The sequence below is a fragment of the Talpa europaea genome (genome assembly GCF_964194135.1).
Source record: "Talpa europaea genome assembly, chromosome: 14".
NCBI lineage: Eukaryota > Metazoa > Chordata > Mammalia > Eulipotyphla > Talpidae > Talpa > Talpa europaea.
In genome coordinates, this window is record NC_140082.1 from 82,044,450 (window position 1) to 82,064,727 (window position 20,278).

The window sequence follows — 20,278 nt, forward strand, 5'->3', positions numbered from 1 at the left end:
TATCAGGTCAGTGTATCTCTTGGCTCCATTTTAAGAGACAGGATTGTAGAAGTTTGAACAGAAAAACACTGCGACACATTTAAATTTGATCGGTAACAGCCACTTAGGCCTGAATCACATTTGTGAAGTTTCATGCCACATTTTTCACCTGCCAACTTATATACATGTAGAGGTTACACGAAAACTTCAATTATTCCAAAGGATGAAAGAAGGGTTATATTTTGCTATAGATCTTCAGTTCCTATTATGCTACAAGCCTTTGAAATGTTAAGGCTGAACAGGCCAAGTTATGAAAGGGACAAGAGGAAGGAAGAACAGTGAAAATACAGTTGGAACAGCCGGCACAGCTCTGCCTTCCCCACTCTATGTGGATAGTCTGCTTTCTGGGCAGCAGGTGGTGTGACTGTGAAAAGATCACACATTCGTCAGTAACTGTGGAGGATTTTTAGCCTCCCATTACAGATTTAGGGCAGCTAATAAAATTCCATAAACCAAAGTTTTGACAAGTCTGAAATTTCTTTAAAATCATTTTCCTACCAAGCAAACTTTCCTTGGCACTCCTTTTTGTCCTGCTTTACAGAAAACTCTATCATTAAAAAAAAAAAAATACTTTCACAGCAATTAGATGAACATCTGGCAGCAAAGCAACATTAAAATGCCATCCTCTCAAAGGAAGAGCAAATATGTGACTCCTTCATTAAGAGCATTTTTTCTGTCCAAGTGTAATCCACAGACTTTCCATTTATGGTCTTTTTATTGCAGAAGTTGAAGGCTGGATTTGGACCTGCTTTTTCTGTATTTTCTCATTGGATATGGATAAAACTGTGTTAAGTACATAAGACATCCAGGGTCAAAATGCAGATAATCTAATGCACCAGGTGTTTAAATAAATGCCCACAGGCTAAACTTAGAACCAACCTGCTAAAAACGCAGCAGAAGAGCTGGAGCCAGTTGCTCACATATTAAACAAAAATATTTCAAAGTCCATGTAAATTCACTTATAACCCCATCTAACCAGAGACGCTGGAGGTCATGTGTTTTTCTCCCCTTTCTCATTATCCAGAAGATCTTTAAAGCTAGAAACAAAATGATCGGATATTTTAAAGCCTCAAATGATCTGCAAACTCTTCTCACATAAAATGTCCAATCAGGAAAGAAAACATCTCAAAAATTATTTTTCTGTAAAGACTTTTAAAATGAGTGTATTTCATTTACAATCTACATTTTATTTTTAAAACCCTTCACAAACGTGTCTTAATATGTTGCAAAAGTCATAAACAGGGCTGTCACTGTGAGAGGGCGCCCCTGTTATTCAATACTATTGAGGCCACTGAGTTTCCTGAATTCATTAAAAATAAGGAAAACAACCTCTGGGGAAATAATTCTCTGGGGGGAAAAAGAGAGAGGAGATTAGAAGTATCGTTGAAGGTATGTGTTCAGAAGTTAATTTGATTATATTATCAGATTATAGTCTTTGGGGAATTCAAACTTGATTTAAATTAGATTTGGGGAGGCAAATCTAACTAAACAGTTTGCATATGGGACATGCACACATAAAAGAAAAACACAGAAGACAAATGGGGCTTAATTTTGGGGAGGATATATTCCAACTTGGGGGAAGGGAGACGGTGTTTCAGCTCCGTAGCTCAACCGTGACATTTCCAGAGAGTTCTGTAGTCCTTGCGTCTCACAGGACGTGATGGAAGGGCTGGTTGCTGGCCTGGTTCTGGACTCTTCTGACCCTCTGCTGCACAGTGCACCTTGGCAGGGGACTGCAGTGTCAAGCTGGCAGCACTCCTGGGGCTCTCGATGTTTGTCAACTTAGTAGGTCAAAAGTCTGCAGACACTGGGTGGAGCAGCAGTAAGCCACAAAACTAACAGTTGTCCTCCTGGAAGGGCAGAGAGGGAGAGAAAAACACTGTGACTTCAAGATTAAAGTCCCAGGATTCTTTCCATTACAGACAATCTTTTTCTTTGTCAGAATGAAGGGTGAGGTATAGTCAGCAAAGCATACAAAACAGAAATGTAATTTCCTTTTAAATTTGGGCACTGGAATCAGGTGAGGTATGTGTATTTTATTGGCAGTTTTTGGATGACAGGATATCCCTATAGTTAGCCACTAAAGAAAATTAGCCTTTTCCACATTATGTTCTGAATTCTGCTTATTAGAGTTAATAGTGCAACAACAGAATCTGAGACACATGTACAGAAAATGTCACCAATTTAGCTAGTATATTTACACTGAAGAGCCTAAAAAAATCATAATTTTAAGGAATTTATCCCTCAATATATTTGCATAAATTGCTTTAGAGGTAATTTCAGAATCTGAATAATAGAATTTGAAGGTCTTCTTCCTACACAGCAGATGAATCCCTTTGTGAACTCCCATTTAGGTACCATCACACAGGGAATCATGAGCCCTCTGTTCCTCTTGGGACAGTCCCAGCTATTATATGCCTGTTTCCCCACCAAAAGTGCTAGTCTCTGGTGAAGACAGAACAGTCTACTGTTGATTTCCCATGAACCCCTATGCTGATTGTTTTATATTTTCCCATCCCTTAATGCAGTCTTTGCATTTTAGATGAGCTGTAGCTCATCTCACTTAAAAGGGAGAAACAAGCTAGGTAACACAAGACTTATGATGCCCAAAAGCACAGGCCCACTAAAATACTGATATACAATCATAATTTCAGAACACTTTCCTCCCTCATTTCTTTCTGTCAGAGTAACTGGGGTCCAACATAACAACAACGGGCTACAGATAAAACAGCTGCAAAATGAAGACCTTCTAAGGAGGAGTACATAGAAAGACCCAAAATCAAGCAAAAAGAATAAAACAAGAACACTAAAGGAATATGCATTTGGATTTGAAGTCTCTGGCACCTGCAACACAATGAATATCAAACCCAGCCCAACTCCTAGCCAGATTAACATAAAAAAACACCTCAGTTGTTATTACCCAGTAAGATATGTCCAGCTTTCAAACAAAAAAGAAAAAAAAAAGATCAGGAAATGCCACAAGGCAAGAAAAGCACATGTTGAAGAGACTAGGAAAAATCAGAACCAAACTCAGATATGACATACACATTGGAATCCAAGATCTGTGAGACAATTTCAAAGGTGTAACATATGCATAATTGGAATATTAGAAGGAGAGAGAAAATGGAGCTGAAAAAATAATTAAATAGACAAGAAGTTTACTAAAATAATGACAAACCCAGAATTTTAACAATACCAAGCAAGACAAATATCAAAAAAAGAAAAATAAATACTGGAGAAAACCAAAGAAAAAGAGGAAATCTTGAAGCCAAAGGGAGAAGAAACTTAGCCAACAGAAGAACAAATATAAGAATTACTGTAGATTTTTTTTTATTAGAAAGTATGCAAGCAGAAAGAGAATGGTATGAAATATTTAGTGTGTGCAAAGAAAAAAATCACTAACCCAGAATTCTATATCCAGTGAAATTATCCTCAAAAGTAAAGGAGAATAAAAACTTTCTCAGTCAAGCTGAGAACTGAGGGAATTCACTGTTAGCAAACTTGCCCTGCAAAACAGGTTGAAAGAAGTTCTTCAGGGAGGAGGAAAAGGATATAGGTGAGAAACTCAAGTCTCAATGGAAATAGGAAAGTTGTTGGAGAAGTAAAAAATAAATCTAAAATAAGATCTCTTTATAATTTTAATCAATCTAAAAACTAACTTGTTTAAATGAATAGTTATAATTAAAGTAATTATTTAACCAATGTAGTGCATGATTATAACAGATGGATAGTGAAATGAATGCAGGAATGCTATAAGGTTGGGAATTAGGAATATTTTGTTACAAAATATAGGTACTACACATGGAACAGTATACTGTCATTTGAAGATGAACCTAAATTAGTTAGAAGTGTATACTGAAGACTATAAGGAAACCACTACAATTTTTTAAAAAAGAAGTATAACTGATATGCTTAGGAAGCAGATACACTGGTGGTTAAGCAAGGGGTTAAGTCTCAGTATCTCAGTATTATGAAGCAATCCGCAGCCACTGCAGCACAAGTTTGAGCCTCAGCCAGGGAGCTGACCTACATGACGCAGCAGACCTCTCTGTCTCACCAGCTGCTCCCCTCAGCAGTGTATTTCAATCACTCTGCCTGTTCTGCTGCCCACTGTCTCTGGTTAGTCCTCTCACCCTCCCGCACCTCTAGCCTATACCCCAGCTCTTGTATGCATAAATAAATAAATTTTAAAGAAAAAAAACAGGAAGTAGAAAAACATGGGGAGTAGAAAAAAAGGACAGATATAAAAATAAAAAAAATCATACCATAGATATTAATCCAACTAAATCAATAACTATTTACATGTGAATAAACATACTAATTCAAAGAATTAAGCTAGAAATAAATTATAGGAAAATAGTTGGAAGATCCCCATAAATTTGGAAATTAAACAATTAACTTCTAAATAATATATGGTGAAAATATAGGGTCTCCAAAGAAATTAAAATATTTGAACTGAATGAAAATGAAATAAAACTGATCAGAAAATGGTGGACTACAATGCAAACAGTACAAAAGGGAAGTTTATAACAAATGGATTAGAAAAGAGGAAAGCTCTGAAATCAATAACCTATGTTTCCACCAGGAAGCTGGAGAAAAAAGAGCAATTTAAGTCTAAATCAATAAAATCAAATAGTGTGTTCTCTATCCAAAAAGAAAGCAAACTAGGGAATAGTAACAGACAGCAGGAAAATCTCCCAACATGGAAATAAAACAACACAGTTTGACTTTCCATAGACCCATGGACCCCATGGATCAAATAATAATTTTCTTATGGAGTAAAGAGTATATGGAAGGATATGAAAACATGTACAAACTGAACAAAAATGAAAATACATCGCAAAAATTTTAAGATAGTAAAGCAGTGTTGAGAAATTTGTAGCACTAAATATTTATATAACAAAAGAGGAAAGGAATCAAATCAGTAGCTGAACCTACCTTATAAACCTAAAAAGGTGTGAAATAGATCCAAAGCAAACAGAAGGAAGAAAATAAATGGAAAGAAACAATTAAATCTAAAACTTCAGTAGGATCAAGAAGATCAATAAAATTGATAAATCTTTAGCAAGATTGACACAGATAAGAAAAGAGAAGACACTGATTAATGTAAGAATTGTAACAGATGATATATCACTATAGAGCATGCAAGCAGTGAAGCAATATAAGGGAATACTATGAACAACTTTACACTCATAAATTTGTGACTTAGACAAATTCCTTGAAAAATACAAAGTACTGAAATTCAAGATGAAATAGTCAACCTGAATACTTCTATAGCTTTAAAGAAACTGAAACTAATTTAAAAAAAAAAAAAAGGAAATTTGCAGGCACAGATTGTTTCACTGGAGAATTCCAGCAAACATTTAAAGAGGAATGTTCACATAATCTCTTTCAGAAAAAAAGGAGGAACACTTTTCAACTCAATTAATGAAGTCGATATTATTTTGACTCTAAAACCAGCAAAACCCAGAAAACTACAAACTAGTATCTCTCATGACTATATATACAAAAGTCCTCAACAAAAAACTGAAAGTATTAAAAAGACTGTACACCATGATTAGTGGGATTTATTCTGTGTGTGTAGGGGCTGGTTCAATATTTGAAAATTAATATTATCTACCATTCCAAAAGGTTATGCAAAATTTTGTATCAATGGACTCAGATAAAGCCTTCATTTTAACATTAACAAATGTAACATTCATTCATGATAAAGACTTTCAGCAAACTAGGACCAGACAGGATCTCTCAATTTGATCAAGAGAATCTGTAAAGGAAAATAATAAGCTACTACTTTGATCATGCTTCACATTGATGTCCTTATTTACCTCCTTAGTTAACATAGTACTGGAGTACTATCCACTGAAATAAGGCAAGAAAAATAAATAAAAGGCATATTGATGGCCAGGAAAGAAATGAAACTATTTCTATCTTCAACAGCATGACATGACTGTCTAACTAGAATATGCTAATGAACCGACAAAAAATACTCCTTGGTTATTAGGTAAGTTCAGCACCCTCTAAGATCAAACTACAAAAATCAATCATTTTTCATAAACTAATAATGAACACAAGGACACTGGAATTAAAAAATATAATATTTATAATTATATAAAGAAACTGAAATACTTGGGTATAATCTTAACAAAACCTTTAAGGATCTGTTTGCTGGAAATGATAAAATGATAATGAAAGATAAGAGTGCATGGACAGGTATGTCATGTTCATGTATTGGAAGACTCAATATTGCAAAGGTGTTAATAATATCCACTTGATCTTATAGGATGAACGCATTTCTTATGAAAAGGCAGTGCAGGGCCTCCCTGGTGGCGCAGCGGTTGAGCGCGGGGTTGCGAAGCTGCCCGCAGCCTTGCAGCGCAGGTTCGATCCCCGGCTGCTCCCCAGCCACTGGAGGAGGGTCCCGCATGGCGCGCAGACCTCTCCTGGCGCCCGCTGCTCCCCTCAGCAGTGTCCTTCGGTCCTTCTGCCTGCTCTGCTCCCCGCTCTGGCTCTGGTGAATTCTCTCACCCTCCCGCGCTTCTGACTGTACCCAGTGCTTGTATACGTAAATAAATAAATCTTTAAAAAAAAGAAAAGGCAGTGCAAGTTTTCTTTTATGCGGTGGAGAGATAACCTATTCTAAAATTGATATGTAAAAGGAGAGACACAAGAGTGGTCACACATCTTGAAAGAGAAGACTAAAGTAGAAGTGTCATTCTAACTGATAATATGGTCTACTATTTAACTACAGTAATCACGACAGCTTACTATTGTTTACTAGACACAGATCAATGGAGAGGAATAAAGAACAGAGAAGAGAAACTTGAGGATAGATAAAGACACATATTTGTGTCTAGGGACATAAAAAAACACTATAAAATTTAAATGGATATAAATCTAAGTTGATCAAAATGAAAACCTTCTGCTCTGCATAGAAAATGAAAAGACTTATGAGATCTTTTTAACTGAGGAAATTATGTAAATTTTCAGTTTTAACACTTTGTATTACCTTAATTAAAAAAAATTTAAGTTGGTTAGAAACATAGTTCAGATAATATGCAGCGCCAGAATGAACACATTTGTGTTCACATTTGTATTTATTCACTATTGAAGTGAAACTCATACAAAATGATCTTAAATGGCAAATGCATTTCTGAAGTAGATTTAACAGTTTTAAAGATTAAGTGAAAAATCATTCCTAGTAGGGATACATTTCATATCATAAACACTCAATTTTTAAAAATAAAAATAAAGGTTCCAAGTAAAAGAATCCAATTTTATAAAGATGTGTGGTTTCACTCATTGATTGCTAATTCTTTAAGCTGCTCAGGGGGGCAGGTTGGGTAACCTGGAGGTGTCATGTTTGTATTACAAAGAAATTCCAAGTGTGAACTTATTTATTTCTGGAAGACTCATCTAATATCTTATTTCATCTACTTGTTGTATTAGTGATCTAAGTTACTATAAGTACATCAACAAGTCTATTTGCCTTAAGTATAGATTTGTGCTGGTTAATATATTTAAATCCCAGATCCGTGGCACTAGAGACATGACAGCTTTAGGGGAGAAACTGAGCTGAGCAATAGATTCTACATCTAGAAAAAAGATGCTGGTAAACTGTACAAAGAACATCAGATGTGACATTTGCTGCTTTAGAATCAGGACCATATTTACAGGCAAGGCAGATGAAAGAGCATTTCAGCTTAGTTTTAAAATACAGAAATACCATTCTTAAAAACACAAATCACAATGTTGTTGGCACATATTGGAGCCCACAAAAATCATAAGAAATGTGGGATTTTCTTTGCAAATGTGTTTTCTGATTAAAAACAAAAATAATATTTTGACTCATGCAGAATGTCAAGCCAGAAAAAAATTTATTAGAGTTGATCAGATGAATCCCAAGCCTGTGTACATATTAAGCATGGGGGAACTATGTATGCAATGATATATTGTATCTGATTGTTAAAATTTATGTTAATAGTGACTGACACTCATGGTTACACTCTGTGCAGAACCAAAGCCTTGAACATTATAAACTATCTTTTCTACTAGATCTGCTCATGCCCTAGACTTGAGGACTGAGATGTATCAGGTAGTTTGATGCATAGAAGGTGGTCAATACAAGACTACTGAGTGATAGAATGAAAAAGAAACAGGGAAGAAAACTTGACTTAAGTTTGTTAAAGAATATATTACCTGTGCAAGATGTCGTAAGTCCCCATAAGAAAATACCTATGAATAGTCCTTTGCTGAAGGAAAAAACAAATCCCAAATACGAATGTGCAAATGATGTTAGTCTTATTGATACTAGAATTAACAGATACTAAAAGTACCACAAAAAGCAAGGGTAAGAAAATGTGAAATATCTCATAGTTAACTTAAACAGATGAGAATTAAGCAAAAGATTTAAAAATAAAATAATACTGGTAAATTAGAGAAGGGAGAATTAAAATTTTTTTTGAAAGGTAAAGGGAGCCATACAACAGGGTAGTTTTGCATGCCCTCTGATGAACAGGTCTCTATTCTATGGGTTTCAATCTCAAAGCAAAACAATAACCCAAACACCTGACCCTCTCAGGCAATCACACTGGCCTGAAAGACCAAGGCGAATTCCTGAAAGCACCGTGTTCCACAAATCTAAGCTTGAAAGAGCCCTGGCTGAAGCAATGTGCTCTGTGCAGCAGATGAAATCCATGTCCACTGCATGTCTGCTGAGTGACTGGATACATTACTAAATGAGTGGACGAGTTCTTCTGAACTATTTGGAGGTAACACCAATGGAATCCTTTCTTTTTATTTTTTCTTCTCCCTCCTCCACCAAAAAAAGAGGGATGTGTGCACCATTCTTGGAAGTACTGCAATACTAGGTCAATGCATACAATGGGCAGAGCAAGCTCTTAGTCTAACTCCCGGCTCCAGAAATCTATTTAATATGTGGTCCTGGGATAGAGGATGTAGTAGAGATTATATTGATAAGAATAGACACTACACATGCGCTTAATCAAAGGGCAGAGAAGTGATCCAATGGGACATATATTTTTTCCTACAAGTCTTTTCTAATTTGTATAGTTTTAGGCAAAGGATTAAAAACACCCCATTAAATACATATTTTTTCAAGTTGTCTTGTGTATTTATAAAACTACATTTTCACCGAATGGATTCAAATGATTGCAAAATATATAGAGGTGCAAACTAAAGTTCCCCTCTCCCCAATACCCCATAACTTTACTCATATTCCTCCCTCCCAAGATTACCATAGTTAAGAGTTGGATGTATATCCGTCTGAACTTTTACTGCATGTACATACATGTATACATACATACACAGACACACATATGCGTGAGCATGTGTTTTGTGTGTGTGTGTGTGTGTGTAGTGTACTTACAGTTAAGTCCCCACTTAATGTCACTCACAGGTTTTTGGAAACTGTAACTTTAAGCAAAATGAGGTATAATGAAACCAGATCCTGAAGCAACATCATTTTGTTTGACATTAGCCAGGATTATTTTTATCTCAGCAACTCTACAATGAAACAGTGTTGAACAAAAGGATGTTATTCCAGGACCTGCTGTATATACATGTTTATACACACATATATATTTCAAGTGTATCTTGTTCATTTTGTACTTATGAGTACGATTTTAAAATTTCATCAAGCTCTATAGTGATCTGCTGGGAAGCTAATTGCAGCATAGTGTCTAAAACACAGATTTGGAATAAGACTGCTGAGGCCCAAATCCCAGCTGTGCAGAGACCTTGGCCTAGTTTCTAATTGTCCTGTGCCTCAGTTCCAGACATCCTCCCCTCAAACACCCCCACCCCCAAACCAATTCAGTGGGGATTGTTTTATGTTGAACCACATGGAAGTGCTGAGGCATATGATTCATGATTCAATCTAATAATAGAACCTTTATTACTGTACTGTACAGCTCAATTTCCAAGATGGATCTCCTGCCCCCTAAGGCCATTTCTTTCCATTCTATCCCAGACCACTAGTGCATCAAAGAAGATATGTAACCACATCAACATCCATGCACACTATGGTATCTGTTATGGCTAAAACTTAACCTAGCAACATGGAAAAACCATTGGGATTTTGAGCCATTTGCAATTCCTATCTCACCATGCCATGGTGACCTAAGAGACCCCTTTTGAATGCCTCTGTGTCAACTTGGGTATGCCAAGGTGCCTAGTTATTTAGTCTAACACCAGTTTAGATATTGCTATGAAGGTATTTTTTAGGTGAAGCTTGAATAAAGTGGATTACTATTCATCATGTGGGTGGGTATCATCCAATCAGTTGAAGGCCTTAAGAACATAAAAGTAGAAGGACTTCTAAAGGCAGCAACACAGAAACTCTACATTTTCAGTCTTCCACCCTGGGAAATATGGACTCAAGATTGCAACATTAACTCTTCTGAACTTCTTGATGGTCTGCCCTATGGCTTTGGACTTGCCAGTTTCAACAATCATGGGAGCCAATTCCTTAAAATCAACATATACACACACGTATACGTGTGTATACATATATACACATAGGTGTGTATACGTGTGTGTGTGTGTATACATACACTACATCTAGTGTCCCAGTTAATGAATACAATACTCCTGAAAAACCTTGAGTAGCCTGATTTCCTATTAAATATAAAACTTGTGAGAATCATATATGCTTGGGAAAAACCAGACACATGTTACTTTACTAACAAATAATGTTCTAGGTTATAGTTCCCATTTTAATAAATAAACAGTAATTTGGGGGAATGAAAACATGCTATGCCTATAGGATTGAAAGTTAAGAATTTACTGGCCATTCTTTTCTGCTCTAAATATTTGAAGAATTGGGTATTTATTATTTATGCAAAATACTGTAATTTCCTTTTATTTCACTCTATATTAAATTTAGGTTGGAACTAACACTTGTTAGGGACTTGGTATTTTAGAAGAATATTCAATATGTTCCTTTTTAAAATAAAGCCAGATGTCCACATTAATTTAGACATTGGCTAATACAATGTATTATTTCATGACAAGGAATGCAAACTGAATTGAATAATTAAAAGACTTAAACATACTATTATCAAGACCTTGTAGAACATACAATCGTAAAAATATTGATTTTATTTTCAGCAATAAGCTACTGAGATATAAGTATTTGATTTTCAGTTACAAAGGAAAGTACTTTAAAGAACTGAAGTCAATGCTTTTAATAGTCTCCATAGCAACATGAGAAGGAGCATAATCTGGTGGACCACATGAAAGCCACAAACTCAGTTTCAGGCCCTAGCATTAACTCACCACAGAAACCATGTTTACATCTTGGCATTTCATCTTTGTTATAAACACAGGCACTTCTGGCTTAGCTCAACAAAAGGGCATTGTCTAAGTCCTATGTACTTGATATACTCATTTTATTAAACTAATACTATTATACTTAAGTTCTGAGACAACAAAATTTTTCACACTCAGTTTATAGGGTGCAGCAAAGAAACTAAGTAGCAGTATAAATGGAAAATACAAATACTGAATAAGTTGCTCAAATTTCACATAAAGATAACACAAAAATGATCTCATTTGAAGCATATACTTAATTTTCACAAACTGCCATGATAAAAGGAAAACTTAACTATTTAAATAGGAAGTAAAAATTTTATCAGCTACTAACAGAGCATCCTGACCATATTGTTTTATTTTCATTTTCATACTTTCAGTAAGGAAATGTCTTTTATAGGAAATTGTGCAATAACAATGCATAAGGATTTTACTATAGTTGAATGAATTAGGTAAGATTTTCCTATTATAGTTTGCTAATATGAAGAGCATTTGCTACTTACACACACACACATACAATCACTGAGCTATCAAAATTGATAATAGTTAACATTTACTTAGTATTTATTACATGCCAGGCACCATCCTTGTCTCTTTAGATGGGTCATCTCAATTAATCCTCATGATGACCTTATTAAGTAGGTATCATTAGTATTATTTTATTGATGAAAAGGTGAACTCAGAGATATTAAGTAATCTGCCCAAGGCGTGCCACGGAGAGAGGTGTTAGAACCAGAGCCAATCCACTTGACCCCTATGTCCTACTGCTTCTCACTGACATGTCTATTTAATTTGTTGATTTTATGCATGCAATATAATACATTAGCCTAATTTAAGTGGCATTCCACTAATTTGGTGATTTGATCACATTAAAAATACAGAAGGCTGAAACAAGAAACTAGATGTATAGGATTATTCAGGACAAGAAAAAGAGAAATGCAGTTCGGAAGGGACCAGGCAGAGAGCTGAGACACCAGCTGTGCACGGCCCTGCTCTGAATTGCACCACGCTGCCTGCCAGGCAGGGCTGGGGAAATGAAGGAAGCAAAGCGAATCCTCAGATGGTTTCTACAAAAATGATTAGGAAGGAAAAGCTCCTTGGCATGGAATAGGGGTAACAAGCTTCAGTTGTCTGGGAAAAAAAAAACCTTCAAATTCAAAATGCCACATTTGATGGATAAGTGAGGTATTATAGTGCTTTTTTTAACTTTGAAAAATAGGAATTTTGACAATCCTAAATTTAGAAAATTTATAAGCTAAGGTTGTGCTAATGGGAGATTTTTCATTTGATGTCCTATTTTTAATTGTCTGGTGATCTTTTTTTAAGCTATCAATCTGGGGGGTTTACTTAGTGAACATTCTTAGGAAATTCAAGGCATTGTACCAAGAAAATAGAGTGGCAAGAGAATGCCATTTAGAAGAGGGAGAAATTCAAACCAGAAACACGCATGCACAGTTCAGCCACACAGGATCAGTTAGCAATGCCAATTCAATAGAAGCGCTGGCTAGCCCCATCGCATAACAGGTATTTTGTTTGCACATTCCTCATTGTCTAAAGACTGTTGTGAACAGGGGAAGAGCAGAAGCACATTCCTACAAAGAATAAGCTACTCTAAATGCTCTAAATGATATAGTAAGATAAATGGAAGTGATCAAGTTTTTTCCGCCCTCCTGCCACGAGCATGATCGACACCCATTTTCTTACATGCATGCCCAAAGGCAGATGCCTGTGATATGGTGCGGACATGCCTAAGTGGGTACACCTGAGCTGGGAGACTGAGCATATAAGGGTGGGGTCACAGAGGGCGGCATGCGGCAGCAGAGGACTGAGGCTGCAGAAGACCACCATGCAGCAGAGACCATTGAAGAGCCCATAAGAGAATGCCAGGGAGCCCAGGAAGAGTAAAGATTCTCCAGGCCTACCAGCCTCCTGGCCCCCCAACCCTCCGACTCCCATGCCTGCCTTGCACCTAGTTGCCTCACTGAAGATGGTGTAGGAAGACCATTAAAAGCCTGAAAAAGCCATCGAGGGCTCCAGGATTCCTCCGCCTGCCCGGATCCAGAGAACCTGCCCCGTGCCATCCTGGCACTACAATATAATAAAACTGTGCTCTATGTGGCCAAAAAGTAACTAATAAAGGGGAAGCCAAGTGCTCCTGGGAGAGCATTTGCATCATTTAGCTGTGTCTCAGGAGGCAGTTCATGGCCCTGGGAAGCTGCTGACTTCCAATGCCCTCAAGGATGTCCTCCACCCTCTCCACACTCCCACCCTCACCAGGTGTAAGCCCTGGTGCCCACTTAGATGTGATTACCCCTGGTGTAGCCCTGCCATCGGCGTCTCTCTCAGGGGAAAGAGCTTGGGGTAGACAATCGTAAACATGGGCTCGCTGCAGCGGTGACAGTGCCCCAGGGGACAGTGTAGCAGCTCCAGGAGACTTCTGGGCAAGGAGATTGGAGACAGAAAGTTCAAATCTGGAACACAGGAGAAAATCACACACAAATGAAAAATGAGAATTTCTTACATGAGGCTTCTTAAAATCTTTCTGTTGTCTTCCAAAATCAGTTCTGTTAAAAGTTCTGCATGTTGAAAATTCTGTTCTCTGATTGGCTTTAAATGCAAATCTAACAAGGCATAACATTACTTGGAAATGAAGGATGCTTTTTACATTTTTGACGCTAAGAGAAAAACCTAAAGCTACTAAGAGCATCCAGAAGCTGTCCTGAGGTAGAGGCAAGAAAAAAGTAAGATCAAATATTCTCTAGCAACAAAGATCAACATAACTACAGAGGGTTTGTAAATACAAGCAGAAAATAAAAACAGAACCAGGATTGAAGATTAAACTGCTTTTCATTACATTCTTCCTCAATCTAGTGGACATTTATTATCAATCAAGCAAAACTACATTTACTGAAAAGAATGAAAAGTGGAAACAAAGAAATCAAAGAAAATGAAACATAAAGAAACCCAGCTTTTTCTTGTCTCACTCCCATGAGCTATCATTAATAAAAATAGGGTGCTTCCCTCTCAGCTTCATCTGCACTACACAAAAGAGAGCTTTAAAATCCCCCGGAACCCAGCCCGTCTTGAGTGCACAATGTACCCAGAGTTGCTGTTGAGCATCTAGCAGAGAGACAACTCATAACGAGGTGAAGCCCAAACATCACTGACTCATCTCTGGAAGGATACACAAGCCACCTGCTTATCTTTTATATCTGTCCAGACTTAGCAACAGCCATTTAGAAAAACAAGATTTATGCATGGGTGAATAATTACAATTTTCTGTATATATTTATTAAAGCAACTTAACTTTGTACCAGACATTCCTGGGTGATTAGTGTTAGGTGTTTTTGTGTGGACTTTTTTTAAAACAAAATCAAAACATTTCGCAGTTTTGAAACATTTAACATGCGTTTCCCTTATGAATGCTGCCTAGTGCTTTCTTAGGCCATCTCTTGTATGCACCTCACAACATCCATGAAGTCTGCACAGCACCTGACCCATTCCAACCAACTAGGGTAATAGCAAGAAAGAGTCCTGATAGCCCTCCTCTCTTAGGGATATAAATGTCTCAGACATAAAGAGGCTGCGAGGCAGAAATCGACTTTATCGGATGAGGTACCCAACTCTGCTTCACAAAAAGAGCTTTCTACACTAAAGAAAGTGCTTCTGCCAGGCTTCTCATTTCTACCAAATACACATTCCTGGACACCAACTTCTTCCATGTAAATCACATGGTCTAATTTTTAACCACTGACCTATGTGGCACATGACCATTATGCTAGTGAGTACTTCTCTGCAGCATTAGCAAAAAGGGGTGCTGAAGGGATAAGTGTTGATAAAATATTAAAACATTTTTCTCATTTAAAAAAAGTGCCGGGCCTCCCCCGTGGCGCAGCGGTTGAGCGCTGGGTTGCGAAGCTGCCCGCAGCCTCTGCAGCGCTGGTTCGATCCCTGGCTGCTCCCCGGCCACCGGCGGAGGGTCCCGCATGGCGTGCAGACCTCTCCTGCCGCCTGCTGCTCCCCTCAGCAGTGTACTTCTTCGGTCTGCCTGTTCTGCTCTCTGCTCTGGCTCTGGTGAATTCTCTTACCCTCCCGCACATCTGACTGTACCCAGTGCTTGTATAAATAAATAAAAATCTTTAAAAAAATAAAAATAAAAATAAAGAAAGTGCCATGCACAACAATGTGAATGTACTTTATGCCAATGAACTTAAAAATGGCTACCATGGGCCTCCCCAGTGGCACAATGGGTTGAACGCAGCGCTGTGAAGCTGCCCACAGCCTCTGCAGTGCTGGTTCAATTCCTGGCCAGCCAGGGAGACACCCACATGGTGCAGCAGACCTCTCCTGTCTTGCCCGCTACTCCCCTCAGCAGTGCTTTCGGTCCATCTGCCTGTTCTGCTCCCCACTCTGTCTCTGGTGAATCCTCTCACCCTCCAGTGCCTCTGGCCTGTACCCCAGCTCTGGTATAAATAAATAAATCATTTAAAAAAATGACTACTGTAGTTGACTCTCTTAGCAACTCTCAGCTGTGCACCACTGTATTATGAACATATTTGCCTTGTTACCTATGACTTAATTACTTGATATCTGGAAGTTTACATATTTTGAAGTTAAATTTGTATGGGAACAGGTAGTAATGAGACTTACTGTGATCATTTCTTTTTTTAAAGATTAATTTATTTATTTTTATACAAGAACCGGGGCACAGGCCAGATGTGCAGGAGGGTGAGAAGATTCACCAGAGACAGAGCGGGGAACAGAACAGGCAAACCGACGAAATACACTGCTGAGGGGAGCAGAGGACATGACAGGAGAGGTCTGCCACACCATGTGGGACCCTCCCAGCTGGCCGGGATCGAACCGGCACTGCAGAGGGTGTGGACAGCTCCACAGCGCAGTGCTCAACCGCCTGAACCACCAGGGGAGGCCCTTATTGTGATCATTTTACAATGTACATGAATAACCAATCATTATGTTGTACACTGACATGAATACAATGTTCTATGTCAACTCTACCTTAATAAAAATGGTTTTAAATGGTTGAAATGGTAAGTTTTTTGTTGTTAATATTTTACCAAAGTAAGAAAAAATTAAAACCCAAACAGGCACCGTGAAACACAATGTTCTATGTTCACTGAATTGGAGTCAGAAAAAGAAAAGTGCCATGTACCTTTTAGAAAACTCTGGTAGGTGTGATGCAGGTTCCTCATGGCCAGCTCTTGCAGGGGCAGGACACGGTCATTCTCTGTCCCGATGGCCTTCACCTCAGCTGGGAGGAAAACGGTTAATTGCCCTGATGAAAAGGAAAGCAGCTTCACCTCGGAAACTTGAATGGGAGCACCACAGCTACAGAAAGACAGAAATTCAGAGTATTAGCACAAAGGAAATCTGTGTGTGTGTCTGTGCACGTGCCCCAATAAAAACATGTTAATCCAAGTATATGTTTAAGTTTTAAGACACTGCTGAGTTGCTAGAATTCTTTTCAAAATGAACAGATGCTATCCTGGGTTCCTTAGTAAAACCTGGCACCGAAATCTAAACTATCATTTGGAAGTCAGCTAAATCACTGCTGAGGTCTAGTCACTCCCAGCAAGGGCAGACTTTAAAGGAACTTTCCTTGATAGCATCTATACAGATTGCTTTGTAAGCTCTATTTATTCTCATTTATCATCTCCAAGTTTATGTTTATTGTAATTTTCAAAATTAAAAGGAAAAAAGACTACTCTGTGGAGTAGTGGGTTTAGTACAATTTTAGTGCAACTACGAGTAAATCGATTTTGTATGGCAGAAGACAGCTTTACTGGATCCTTCCATAATTTGTGAGGAGATATTCTTGACAAAGCCTATTGAGTAAGTCAAGTCATGGCCTATTCCCTGCAGCCACTCATAACCAAAAGGCAGAGATGTGGTTGTTCCTTCAGTGGCAGCATAACCAAAATTTGGGGGTCCAGTTGCAGTCTATCACCTGTCAGAGACCACTCAACTCTTTTTTACTCTAAATGCCAAACAGGTGCCAATAAACTTTGGCTTTCAGCACACATGAGGCCATCTCTCTAACCTCAACCAGAAACAGGCAAGAAAGGAGAGGTCACAGGACTGGAAGACAGAAGCCCTTGGCTCGGGTGTTTTCTAGAAGTTCCTTTGTTCACTCCACTTTCCATCACCAGCTATCCACCACCAGATACTTAGATTAAAAAACCAAGAGGAAAAAAGATGGCCCTCGTCCCTTAGTAGATATAATAATGACAATATAATTGCTCTTTGTTGGGTCAGAGAAGGTGGAGCTTGACCCTGACCAGGGAACTAGGGAAGATTTTACAGAGGAGCCAATATCTGGCTCTAGAATGCAACTGATTTCATTCAATCAATTTCTCCAGTCAGGTCAGAAGGCCACTTTGGACAGCCCTACTAATAAGCAAAACCCATATCCTAAAGAAAACCAATATTCCAAATCCTAATACTAGAGCGTGGTTTTGCCTGAACAGCATGAAATATTCTGTTTCTGCCTTTTTCTGTCCAGAAAAGGGAGTCACCCATGTTGCTCTGTGCACTGCACTTTATTCATTTCATTGCTATGTAGCAATGGGTAGACATCTGGGCTACTTTCAGTGTGGGCCTTTTATGAATCAGGCCTCTATAAATGACTTTGTGTCTATTATTCTGTACATATGAGCACGCAATTCTGTTAACTACATCTGTAGGCCTGGAATTGGCTCATTACAGTGTGGAGGTCAAGAGAGATAAACTGATAACAATGAAAAGCAGGTGGGGACTGAGAGCTCTGCTACTTTAGGCTGCAGAATCAAAGAAAGTCTCCCTGAGGAGGTGACATTTGAGGCGATTCAGGGAAGAAGAACCAGCTACAACTGCTAGGCACTGGAAATAAGGGCAAGGCATCAAGAGCTCAGAGAGTCTAAACATTCAAAGTTCACAGACCCTTGATACACATGGTAAAATATCATTATTTGTTTCCAAACTTTAGAGTTACACTGTGGCATAAGAACCCTGAACAAAATCACAGAACAGGGAAATTTAGGGTGAAAAGCAAGCAAGTATTCTGTGAACTTTTACTTCATACTCCCAGTACTTCAACAGCTGCTACTTCTTAACCCAACTGCAGATGAACTCTAGATGGACACTGTCCACAGTATTTAATGAGACAGAGTAAAGAATAAAGGTTTCGAAAACTGAAAGCCAGAGTTTCACTAATACCTTCCTCTTCATTTCCAGTAATTACAAAGACAAGTATCTGCCTGAAACCACTGAAAAGGTTCACATTAGCAAGTAAGTGGAGCCTCATTTTACATAAGGTCTAATTTACCTTTGACAATTCTTTTAGCAAAAGTTCCTACTCCTCACCACTGGATATAAAGAGCTAATTAAATTCCCTTTAATGATACTTTTATTAAATGCCCTCTCTGTTTAACACTGGAGAAGGAGCTGCAGTCATGCAGAATGCTCCTGTCAGGGAAGAACTCACATGAGCTAAGAACTTTTCCACTGGCCATGGCCAATCTCCCTTGACCTCACCAGAGACTCAATATCCACCCCTACTACCTGAAGTGATGCAGGAACCAGAGAGGGATTTTCCCATCCCTGCGCTCGGAGCTAGCAGAGGGGCTCAACTATACAGAGGTGACTCTAGACCAAGGATAAAAGGAGAGGGTATATGTAGAGCAGAGGTCAAGAGTAAAGACAATGAAGTAGTGACTCTATCACCTCCTAGCTTTGTGACCTTGGACAATCTCTCTGAGCTTGAATTGCTTCATTTCTAAGATGGGGGTAACAACACAAGGGTAGCTAGGAACATTCTGCGCTGCTTTGTTGAGAGTAAAGGTTAAGCAAAGTTTATAGCTGTGCTTTCTTTTTTTATTATAATGATACATTATGCTTTTGATCATACACTACAAAACATGGTATAATGGGCTGTTCCCGGGGAGGCTGTGATGGGTTGACAGGCACTGTGTGTAGTCAGAAGCACGGCAGGGTGAGAGAATTCACCGGAGCCAGAGCAGAGAGCAAGGCAGGCAGAAGGACCGAAGTACACTGCTGAGGGGAGCAGCGGGCGGCAGGAGGGGTCTGCACGCCATGTGGGATCCTCGCGGGCGGACGGGGATCGAACCAGCACTGTAGAGGCTGCGAGCAGCTTTGCAGCCCAGTGCTCAACCGCTGCGCCACCAGGGGAGGCCCAGGTTTTTCTGTTTAACAATTATTTTGACACATGGCTGGGAGATAACTAGTCCTGGTTAGCCCGGTTATTTTTCCTGGGTGAAAACTAGAGTCATCTGAGCTATAAATTATTATTCTGTACTATAATACCATCATTTAAAGTACACCCACATGTCAAGTGATTAAAGATAATTTGCACTAAAAAAAAAACAAAACACATGGTGTAATGGTTACATTTTTCAATCAAGTTGGCTTGACCAATGTACCTAGTTAGTCGGTCAAACATCAGTCTAGATGTTTTTGTGAAGGTATCTATTATTAAAAACTAAGATGAGAACGATGGTATTCCAGGGAAAGGGGACAGAAATTCATCTCTGTGAATGGACAGGACACATGGGGTTAAAGAAACAGTTCACACTGTCTAGAGTGTTGGTTACAAGGAAGAGAAAGGCAAGTAGGATGATGGTACTGCCTTGAAAGCTAGTGCTGGTCATCTCTATAAGAAGTCACCATGAAGTGAGTTGCTAGTAAGGAGGATGGAAGCCCCATGACATGTTCCAGTTCACAATGAAATGAATTATTAGCTGGCATAAGTCTTGGTATATCTGATTTCTAACTTAACAGCTTTTATTTTTTAGATTAATCCCTAGGTTTCTACAGACTGTACAATTAAACTCTTAAGTGAGTTACTAAAATGAGTTGAAATCTGCTACCAATGTGTGTACCTTTGGTTTACTTA

General features: G+C 38.5%; 1 protein-coding gene across 4 annotated transcripts in view; it reads right to left on the reverse strand.

Moving 5' to 3' along the window:
- Positions 1-1,694: 1,694 nt before the first annotated feature.
- LRRC28 (leucine rich repeat containing 28) overlaps positions 1,695-20,278 on the reverse strand; it is a gene marked incomplete at its 5' end in the record, with an annotated part of 93,006 nt that continues 74,422 nt past the window's right edge. For 2 of the 4 annotated variants that reach the window (XM_084253437.1, XM_084253435.1), the window contains 3 exons: positions 1,695-1,889; positions 13,679-13,838; positions 16,541-16,716. In XM_084253437.1, coding sequence (XP_084109563.1) covers positions 1,817-1,889; positions 13,679-13,838; positions 16,541-16,716 — 409 coding nt within the window. In that variant the 3' untranslated portion in view covers positions 1,695-1,816. The remainder of the gene's footprint in view (positions 1,890-13,678; positions 13,839-16,540; positions 16,717-20,278) is intronic. The other 2 variants (XM_084253436.1, XM_084253434.1) reach the window with 1 other exon arrangement.